Genomic DNA, 11,341 nt, shown 5'->3' with positions numbered 1-11,341 from the left:
GCCCGATCAAATGAAAACGTGCATTCGGCCGCTTTGTTCGTGTGTGCGACCTGGTGGGTTTTGTTTGGTGGACCAGGAGCTGATTACTCTGGACCGCTCGGCCTTGAGTAGATGGACTTGCTTTGTCCAATGATTGCAATCCAAACACAAAAAATGTACCGTTGTTGTAAAAAAAAAAAGTACGGACGCCTCGCTGAACTACTGAAATCTGCAATTGCTCCAAGCAAATCTTGCACACAATCACATCTTTAGCAATGGTTGCATCATGCTAATACCAATTCATACAATGATTCATTTCATGCTCACTCCGCGCCTCCAATTTCCACGACGATCTTGCCGGTGGCGTGCCCGTCGGCGCTCTTCGCCCACGCCGCCTGCGCTCTGCTCAGCGGGTACCTCGAGTCCACCGCCGTCCTGAGCTTCCCCTGCCTCGCCAGCTCCACCAGCCACTCCATCTCCTCCCTCCTGGGCGTCAGCATCAGCGGCGCCAGCCTCTTCTTGGCGAACGTCACCTTCTGCAGGAGCGACGTGAGCGCGGCGCGGACCCCCGGCGTGACGTCGGCGGCCGTGCCGCCCTCGTCCGCCAGCACCGCCCTGAGCGCCGGCCAGGCCACCCCCGCCGCGCAGTTCGCCACTGCGTCGTATTTCCTGCCGGACGGGCTCAGCAGCGCCGCGCCCTCGGGCGTCTTGTAGTCCAACACCTCGTCGGCGCCCAGGCCCTGGACGAAGGCGAGGTTGCGCGCGCCGCAGGTGGCCGTCACGTGTAGGCCGGCGAGCTTGGCCAGCTGCACCGCGTAGTGGCCCACGCCGCCGGACACCGCGGTCACCAGCACGTTCTTCGGCCCGGTGGCGTTGGACGTGCCGTCGAAGCTGACCCCCGTGGCCTTCAGCAGCTGGAGCGCGCTGCTGGCGGCGGCCGGCAGGCAGGCGCCATCGACGGCCGACACCTCTGGCGGTCTCGCCACCGTGAGCGCCGCTGGGGCCACCGCGTACTCGGCGAGTCCACCGCCGTTCTGCAATCACGTGTCACAAGTCAGAACTCAGAGCACTGGGTTTTGACTGTTGGGTACAGACGGAATGGCAGCATTGGACGGTGCGTCGTCCTTACCGGGAAGCTGATCGAGATGACCTTGTCGCCTGGTTTGAAGCCGGTGACGCCGCTGCCCAGCTCCACAACTTCACCGGCTAGATCGCCAACTGCATGTTTCCCAAATGACAAAGAGTTCTTGCATGAGCACTTAGCAAAAAAGGGGGATGTCTGAAAATTTAAAACAGAGGCCGAACTACGCGTAGTTTTTTACTCCCTCTGTTTCAAAAAATAAGACGCTCTTATTTTTCATGCTTTATTTTATCAAGAATTACTTCAATTATATAAAGATTATTCGTATGAAAAGTGGTTTTTAATACGAATCCAAGGATGCTATAATCGATATTTTGTTGTCCAATTTTTATGATCAAAGTTCGTCTTGAAATACGTGTGCGGTGTGTGTCTTATTCTTTGAAATGGTGGTAGTATTTGTTAACACTCATAATTCTTATTTTAAAGTTTAAAAATATTTAAAACAAAATTCTGGAGATAGCCAATGAGGTATACTATAATGATGTAAATTTTCCTGAATTCTGTCGTACGTCTAAATTCTGCAGCAGTTGCTTGAAACAGTACCGATTTTATACTTCTTTTCCGATTTAGCTGCAGATTTCAGTCAGTTCACGAAGTTGAGCAGAAAGAAGAGCATGTCTGTCATTTGTGACATGGCCCTGGCCCCTGGATCATGATCACCAGCCGAATGATATTTCCACTATCAGCCGGCCGGCCGGCGTCATGCGGTTTCTGTTTGGCCATTGTTGCGGCAACAAACTTTGATCACGGAACTGAAACTGAATTCGATAGCCATGTGCCAGCCTGAAGCTAGAGTACCTGGCGTGAAGGGGAACTTTCCGGGGAGGAACGGCCGGAGCATGCCCTTCTGGATCTTCCAGTCGATGGGGTTGATGCTGGCCGCCTCCATCTTGAGCAGCACCTCGCCCTTCTTCGGCGACGGCACCGGCACCTCCACATGCTGAATGAAATCAACCAGTAATGTTCGGTACTTCAGTTCAGTTCATCTCTGCGTCGACGTTGATGAACCAAGCGCACGTACCTTGAGGCCCTCCGCTCCTCCGCCATACTTGTCGTACTGCACGGCCTTCATAGTCCTTGGAGTCGCCATGGCCGCGGACTGTTACGTGCTCGTGCGGAAGAGAGGAAAACAGGGGAAGAGAGAGTGAAGAAAGAGAGACAGGTGGGTGGTGTGCAATGCGCTGATGCTGATAGATATTGGTGGCACTCGTGGACGGAACTTGGCCGTCCAACGGTGTCGCCCAGCCGCGGAGGGTACACCGTGTCGCTGGCGATTTTTTTTTAAATAATACGCATTTTTTTATTAAATCCAGAAATAATACTCGATTTTCATCTTTTACACGAATAATACACCATCGGGGTGTGTGAACCTGAAATGGAGAAATCGGGGTGCCGAATCCCGGAATGGAGGGAATCCGGCGTGCGAGGCCAAAGTCGGGGACTTGGACCCCGAAGCGTGCCTGTCGGCCACGCGCGGCCCATGTCGGCCTGTCTCCTGGCCAGGAGCAGATGCTGTCGGGGCCCAGAATCCCGATGCGCGGTATTCGGGGAGGGTGACCCCGAGTCGGGCAGCGTGACTCCGAATCGCGGGAGAATAAATTTGCCCGCGCGCGCTGCGGCCTCGCCCGAGCGCGCTGCTGCCTCGACTCTCTTCTTCCTCCTCCAGCTCTCAGTTCATATGCTTTCCACAGAAGCAGAGCACATCACACAGAGGAGCTGGGGTTCTGCGGTCTTGGCCGCTACGTACCGAGGTATGTGTAAGGGTTGCTAGCTCACCTTGCAGGGTTCTGGAATCGTTGGTTGCCTACTCATGTTGCAGCTCTGGTCCTGGGCGAGGTTTCCCATCGGCTGTCCTGAGATTGGTGGTGGGTCTTGGCCGACAGACGAGTTGTACGGCGCGGATCGCATCGACATGCCGACGTTTGGTTCTCTATGGACATCGTGGAAGGTATACGCAATATTTACTCCGTTTTATATTGTTATATAAAATGTAACACTAACATAGTTATACCGCGACGGGGCATACCCAGGCGGTATATCGAACATGTGTACCAGAGATTGGGCCTACTGGATGACGAAGGCGAAGATCATCTTCGATATCTTCGTGGAGGAGATGTCGCATCAGAGGGTCATGAGACAGTTTGGACAGCGTCAGTTGATCGAGCCACCACCTCCCACCGTTCCTCTACCACCACGCATTCACGCGTGAGTACAATTTAATTTTGTCCTAAGTTATTACATCAATTGGAAAATCATTGACAGCATGCATTTTTAGGTTAAACAGAAAATGAGCGAACAAGGCTGCTGCTGGATGGGTACATGTCCTGGCTCCATACATCACGGGTTGGGCCATGCGCCGGAAGTACCATGGTTCACTAGGGAGCTATTTGATCTCCAGGAATTTCAGCAGTACTTGCGAGCGTACATGCCTAGGACACGACTTCGGCTGACTCAGGCGTGTGACCCAATTGAGAGGGCTCCCTCGACACATTGGGACACCTACCCTTGTCACTCCACTTCAGGCATTCGGCATCACGCTGTAAGTCAAATATATTTATTGTACATTTTTCCAACATATTACTAATTTGTGCTCACAATTGTAGGCCGAGTTGACGGCGGAGCTCCAAGATGACGTCGCCCAGTATACACGCTCGCTTTCCTCCGGCCCACTTCTTGGACGGTATGAGCACCACGCCTCCTTCGCACATCGTTTTGAGGACAAACTACGTCGAATCTACTCGGCTCTCACATGTACCCGATCTTCGGATGTTGTCGAGTACCGAGCAGCACCAACAAATTAAACGGTACACCAAGCGATAATTAAGATACAACTTACTACTGCAACGTACCTCTCTTCTAACAAATTAAACGGTACACCAACGCTACAACATACTGCAAGATCCATGACTATTGCTAACAGAACACTAAGAACGCAGCACACCCTTTCCCTTGCCCTTCAACGATGTAGCTTTCATGGCCTTGGTGCTAGGCTCGAAGTCGTCGTCCGAGTCGACGACCGGCGGTGCAGCGCTCTTGCCCTTCGAGGACTTGACACTCTTGCCCTTCGACGATGCAACTTTCTTTGCCTTGGTGCTAGGCTCGAAGATATCATCGTCGTATTCACTCTTAGCCGCCCATCGTTCTGGATATTTCAAATCCCTTCCCCTATCTTCTTCATTCTTCCATGTTAGTGACTTTCACTTCTCATTCAACCTGATAAGCTCACACCTTATTTCCCGTGGGCTACGAGCTGACATCTTCTTGACTGGATATCCATAAGACCAAGTCTCAAATTTCCTACCCACCTTACCGAGCAAGGCGTCGCTACTGATGAACTCCTCGGAGGTCTCTACCTTACTCTCCCTCATCACATAGCGGGCACTGTCTAAAAGATGTTCGGCCATGAATTCGTTGAAAAGATGGAGGGATTCTTATATGGAGGATCCATCTTATTGAGAGAATACACTGAAAGACAAGGAAACGGTGGGGTTTTTTTATAGGCTAGAAGGGATGACTTTCGGTGGGAAGATGTGAGCGGGAAAAATTGGGCGGGAAAAAGAGGTGGGAGACTTGGGCGGGAATCAATCGCGGGAAAATTGGGCGGGCAAAAATTGGGCCGCGAATTTCGGCGGGAAACAATTGAGCCAAAATTTCGGACACAACATTTTTGCGGCAAATTCATTTCACATTAATACTAAAACTGAAATTAAGATACATTGCAGCTGAAATTAAAATACGGAATTTAAGATACAACGACAAACTAAAACTGAAATTAAGATACATAGTCAGTACGACACATCACTCTACTTTCACTGTGTCCACCGTGGCCATTTTCCAGACTTGTCGCCGCGTTCTTCTGCCACTTGCGCCTCAGCAGCTCTTTCCCTTAGTCTCTTCCTCTCCGCTTCACGAGCCTCCCTGAGCACCTCTTCCTCTGCAAACCTACGTGCAGCCTCATCATCCATCCTCATCTGATTCACCTCGCGATTACGAGCTTGTTCCGCCCTTAGTTTCTGTATCTGCCTCTCTCGCTCTGCTTTTTCATTAGCACGAACCTTTTCCCAACGCTCCTCCTCAAAGAACTTTTCCCACGCACGCCGGTGTTTCTCCTCAACCTCCTGGCACGCCCAATCCGGCTGCTCCGTGCCTATCCAGTGAAACCATTTGCATAGGGACGGGGGAGACTGCAACACAAACAGTAACATTTCACATTCACAAATAAATTTATGCCTACATAAATTTATGTCGAAACATACCGGCGGCCTGGTGGACGACGAAGCTGAACTACAGGGTGGATCATGCTCATAGCTCGCACACATGAAAAAATTCATGCCAAACCAGTCGGAAAAATCCTCCACCTGCTTAACCTTAGCAAGATGGCCGCACCAACACCGCCCTGCAGTCACACCCGGGGGCAAACTTGCAGCCTTCGCCTTCACCGGCCTAAACTGCTGGTCAGAGCACGACACACTCATGATGGCTAAGGGTGAGCAAACAGAAAAAAAAGAGATAGAAGCACTTGTGCAGCGAAGAGTGTTGATGCCTGCTTTTATAGGCAAAATTCCGAGAGCGTGGCGGGAAAATATAGCGGGAGCTAGTGGCGGGATGAAATTGGCGGGAAGAAGTGGCGGGAAGGAGTGGTGGGAAGGGTGGCGGGAAGTGCGGGAGCGAAACACAGCGGTGTGAACGTGAAAATGCGGGAAAAAAATCGGCTAGTGCAAACACCTCGGGTTCACCTAACCCGAATTAAAGATATCGGGTTCAACTAACCCGAAATTGGGAAATCGGGTTTAACTACCCGACTTAATATTTCCATTCTATTTGTTTTTCATCGAGGCACGGTACCACGTATAATCGGGTTGGCCTACCCCGATTTCTTAAAATCGGGCTCCTCTGCCCCGATTTCTCCATTTCAGATTCATAGACCCTGACGGTGTATTATTCCTGGAAAAGATGAAAATGAGTATTATTTCTGTATTTAATAATAATTAGTGTATTATTTTAAAAAAATCGCGTGGCGCTGGACATGTTTGTCTCGGCTTTTCTCTATCTTTCATTTCTTTTGCTTGTGTTAGGCTGTAGTCGTACCCTTCTTGTGGTAATTCTCCCAAATGCTGTACTGATTCTAGAAAAAAAATGCTCCTGCTTTCGGTGTAAGTCTATCACAGGTTTCAGGTACAAGTATGATACAAATTTTGTACCATATCTAATCATGAAAATCAAAATAAAATTATGTAATTTCAGCATAAAATATAAACAAGTACATATTCTTTTAGTTTATTTCACATATAATTATCTTGTGAGGACAAGAGGTTGGGATTAGTTGATTGGGAGAGACATGTATATCCGGCAGGGGAGGTTTTTCTTTGGACCAGTGGGCTCAGGGGTTGTCAATATTGAAAAATATCCGTCAATATTCAGAATTTGTTACATGGTCATTTTTTTTTGGGTACAAAATCAAAGTTTTATATTCTTTCTGGACAAAAGAGCACTTTTGTTGAACCCAAAAGTTCAGATCAAGAAGGATAAAGCATAGAGTCCCACGGCATATTCTGAGCTAAGGTGCATAACACCGATAATAAATAGTGGAAGAAGATTAAATACAAAAATACAAAGCCTAACATTCTTTTTACAAAAATAGGTTCTTCGACCACCTAGCGAGTGGAGCTTGAATGAAGTTAACCGGCAACCACAGAGTTAGTTTCGTCAGTGAAACACATCGAAAAAAACGCACGATGTCTAGTGTTGTGCAGCCGAGATTCTGGATCAACCAAGCGCAGGTACCTTGAGGCCTTCCGCTCCTCCGCCAAACTTGTCGTACTGCACAGCCTTCATGGTTCTCGGAGTCGCCATGGCCGCGCACTAGCCGAGAGAGAGTGAAGAAAGAGAGACTGGTGGGTGGTGTGCAATGCGCTGATGTTGATACATATTGGTGGCACTCGTGGGTGGAACTTGGACCTTCTCGCAGTGCCTGAACCATCAGCTACCTATCCAACGGTGTGGCTCAGCTGCTGCGACCGATGCATGCCGCGGAGAGTATAGCGTTGGACATATCTCGTCTTGGCTTTTCTCTACCTTTTCATTTATTTTGCTTGTGTTATTTCAACCTCGGAAGTGGCGCTCGTGCAGGCGGCTACAACAAGAGGAGACCTAGCAGACTATCAAATGATGCTTCGCATAGTAGTGGAGCCTTTCCTATGGTGAACAAGAAAGTATGTATGCTAGGTTTTGCATGGTAGTGGTTTACGATATGCCGTAAACAACGTAAGGGACTAGATGCATACTCTGTCCTTGGGCACAACCGTGCACCATGCTCCCTCGAAGCAGCATAGGTGGCATGGCGTTGTACTGTCGGAACACTCAGACAGAGCAGAGTCTTTGAACAAATTCATGATTTTCTGTGGCACAAACTCCCCACACAAACGTTGAAACAAAGATACAAGTAGGTTGGTAATGTGTAGACATAGATTGAAGAAGGGAGAACTGAGTTCTTACATGTACACGGAATGTGGTGATTGGCACTCTTTTTGGAATTTTTATGTTCAAATTGAGTGAAGCTTGGGCCGGATCTCTCTGCTTCTTCTTGTTGTAGCCATAGCAGAACGCATATTTTGCACTCTTAGTCTTTGCACTTTGAGTACTACTCTCTGTAACATTTCAGAACACATCTCCATGGTGGTGGCACAAAGGATGACTACAACATACACAGTGAGCCCTCTGTTGAATACACATTGAAAGGATCGTATGCCGCACCTAGGGGGGGGGGGGGGTGAATAGGTGCTACCCAATTTTTAGTTCTTTTTCGGTTTAGGCTTGACACAAAGGTAAATTCTCTAGATATGCAACTAAGTGAATTTACCTATATGACAAGGTTATCAACTAAGCAAGATATAGCTACGCAATATATAGGAGATAGAATGGGATAGAGGTAACCGAGAGTGGAGCACGCGTTGACACGGAGATGATTCCCGTAGTTCCCTTCCTTTGCAAGAAGGTACGTCTACGTTTGGAGGAGTGTGGTTGCTACGCAAGCCAAACCAACAGCCACGAAGGCTTCACTCAGATCTCCTGTGAGCAACGCCACTAAGGCCTAGCCCACTTCCACTAAGGGATTTTCTCGAGGCGGAAACCGGGCCTTTACAAGGTTCTTGGGGCACACATCCACAACTGAATTGGAGGCTCCCAAATCTGTAACAATACAACAATCAACAACAACACATCAACAACAAATCAACTAGGGAACCAAATAGGAACACTAGCATGAGATCCCTCAAACAAATGAGGGGGAAATGAAAAACGCTTCGGTGAGGATGTAGATCGGTGGCTTCTCCTTCGAATCTCCAAAGATCAAGAGATTTGGTTGGAGGAGGAAGGAGATCTTGCAAATCTTGTGTTTCTTGAGGTGGCCCTAATGGAGGTGAAGCTTGGCAGATTTCTTGTGCAATGATTGAGCAAAGGGGTAAGGAAGAAGAAGAGGGGTATAAATACCCCTCCCCAAAATCCAGCCGTTGAGCATTTCGGGGGGCCGGATAATCCGGCCTAAGTAAGGGGAGGATAATCCGCCCCCCCCCGGATAATCCGGCCTCCAGGTACAAAACCATGACAATGTCCGGGCAAATGTCCGGCCCCTATCCAGAGAAGCAAATCTTCAGGTCCTTAGCCATTTTCGAGGGGGCCGGATATTCTTGAAATATCCGGCCCGGATAATCCGGCCCTGGTACAAAACCGGGACAATATCCGGGCAAATGTCCGGCCCCTATCTTGAGCTGCATTTCCTCAAGTCCTTAGCCGAAATTGCAGGGGCCGGATATTTTGGAAATATCCGACCCGGATTATCCGGCCTCGATGAACATTTTTGCGATCGCTTTTTGACAACACTGACCACATCCAACACACATACAAATGTATCTATGTAATTCCTGTACCACTTAAACAACCATTAGTGTATCACATATATTGACATCAAACACTCAAAACATAATATGAGAGATGTTCTTTCAATCTCCCCCTTTTTGGTGTTTGATGACAATATACGTATTTGCAAGAGAATAACTATAGAGGCAAGCATGATGGAAAAAACATAGAGGCACTCCCCCTACATGTGTGCATATAAGTAATTTGCATTTGAATACAAATACACAACACATAGGATTGAGGTGCCTCAACACTAGAGGTATCCATCATGAGCTCTAACAAGAGACATATACATATATGAAGTTGAGATAGGATGCTAGAAGTCATACCCATGTGTAGATATATGATACGGAGATATAGCATCACACATGATATAATAGTCTTGATCTCAACATAAAGAAATCCGAAAACCATAACAATGTCTCACACCACATAGCACATAGTTTTAAACGGAACACAACCAAAGCAAATAGTTCAAATAAGATGGAACACAAGCAATAAAGGAATGATAAACGCATATGCTTGTGCCCAAACCATGCAAATCCCCGAGAGAGTTCCTAATAGAACGCTTCTCCCCCTTTGGCATCGAGACGCCAAAAGGGGACAAGCGCGATGCTACTCGCCCCATGGGGATCACTCGGAGGCATCTTCATCATCGGACTCGGGTGCCACATCTTCTTCTTCTTCTTCATCCTCATCAGTGTCAGGGGCATCCGGAGAGCGGCGAGTGAGGCTGGACCTTTGAATGCAACTATCAAGATCACTCCACGGAACTCGTGCGGAATGCCACCCACTGTAACCCGGGTGAGCTGGAGGCTGAGGAGGGGGTCCTTGCTCACCACCGAGCTTGTGCGGAATAACCGCCCGAGTATGCTTAATCTCGAACGCTCCCGGCTGGCCGCATAGTTCTCCTTATGGATCTCAATGTTCATGCAAAGGATGTAACGCTGAAACCAACTGAGCCTGTTCACTTGTTTCTTCATGGCAGGGAGGTCAGAATGGCGAGCTGGAGCAAATCCACTAGAACGAGCATCACCCATGAAGGAGTCAGGAGGGGGTACAGCAGAAGAGACAGGCTTAAGCTTGTAGGCCTTCTTGACAGTGTGCCTCAAACAAGAGTACCCGCTCAAGTCTTCACCACGCACGCACGCAGTGTTGTTGATGAGGAGCTGGATGTAAGGCGCATAAGGTATGGTGGTCCGGGAGATCATGGCATCACGAATCTCATGGAAGATGTAGTCCATGATATCAATAGTGAAGTTACGTTCCTCATTCTCATCACGAGCACACCGAAAGCTGAGGTACATGAGGTCCACAAGAGTTCCCCGGAGTGCATCATTGTTACCACCACTAGGAGCGATGGTGGCCCGAAAGAACCTAAGCAACTGACCATAGATGGTAAGCAGCCCCTTGGACTCTCCCACTTTTCCAGCAGATGTATAGAGATCATGCAGTGCATTCTTATCTGCCCTCTGAGGTCCATGGAGACGACGCCCTCCTTCTGCAGGAATTCCAAGAATAGCAGCAAAACGGTGCAAGGGGGCACTACAATGAGTGGAGCCAGACATCCATTCCATAGTACGGTCCTCATCAGTCTTGATGGCCAACGTAGCAAAGAACTCGCTTCGACAAATGCTGGACTATAGTCACATTGAATCTTCATCAAGTCCTTCAAGCCCAACCTTCCAGCCACCCAAATGGCATCCTCAAAGTGATTGTTGACTGCCAGAACGTCCACATCGATAGCTTGCATGGGACGTACTTTCCTCATGGGCTCATAGATATCTTTATAGATGAACTCCTGCTCCATGCACCAGTACTTTCTGCCCTCTGTCTCTTCATCCCTTGGGAGGTCTTCATACCAGTTCTTCATACGGATTGCTTGATAAGAGATAATGTCCATAGACTTGTAATTTTCCCTTGAAGCCTTGTTCTTGTGCCTAGATGAGGTTGACTTGCGAGGAGCGTTGGACACGAACTCATCACTTGAACGATCAGCTCTTGCGCGTCTCCGAGAGGTACCCCGAGAAGAACGACCTGTGAATAGCAAAGATGGATAGCAAAGAGAAGATAATGCTCATGAGTCATGTATGATACAATAATGCACTCTAGAAACATACTATAAGCTGGTACAAGTCTAAAACAAGATAGATTGAATCAAAAACTGCAGTGGCGATGAAGCTCCAGGCCGGATAATCCGGTGCCCCAAGGGGGCGGATAATCCGGCCGGACCGGATAATCCGGTCCTCGCGGGGGCCGGATAATCCGGCCCTGCGAATCTAGCAGATTTTGCAATCAACAACTTGT

The 11,341-nt window shown here is 48.6% G+C and overlaps 1 protein-coding gene across 1 annotated transcript; it reads right to left on the bottom strand.

The window, feature by feature from the left end:
• Positions 1–230: 230 nt before the first annotated feature.
• Positions 231–2,272, bottom strand: LOC124654476 (chloroplast envelope quinone oxidoreductase homolog). The gene is made up of 4 exons (XM_047193472.1): positions 2,142–2,272; positions 1,919–2,060; positions 1,109–1,197; positions 231–1,013 (listed from the first exon to the last, which is right to left on the bottom strand). Exons 1-4 carry the CDS (start codon positions 2,208–2,210, stop codon positions 303–305), a joined length of 1,011 nt encoding a protein of 336 aa, XP_047049428.1. The 5' UTR covers positions 2,211–2,272; the 3' UTR covers positions 231–302.
• Positions 2,273–11,341: the final 9,069 nt, after the last annotated feature.

This window comes from Lolium rigidum, chromosome 5 (assembly GCF_022539505.1).
Source record: "Lolium rigidum isolate FL_2022 chromosome 5, APGP_CSIRO_Lrig_0.1, whole genome shotgun sequence".
In the NCBI taxonomy this organism is placed as follows: domain Eukaryota; kingdom Viridiplantae; phylum Streptophyta; class Magnoliopsida; order Poales; family Poaceae; genus Lolium; species Lolium rigidum.
This window is presented reverse-complemented; position numbering and strand designations above follow the sequence as displayed.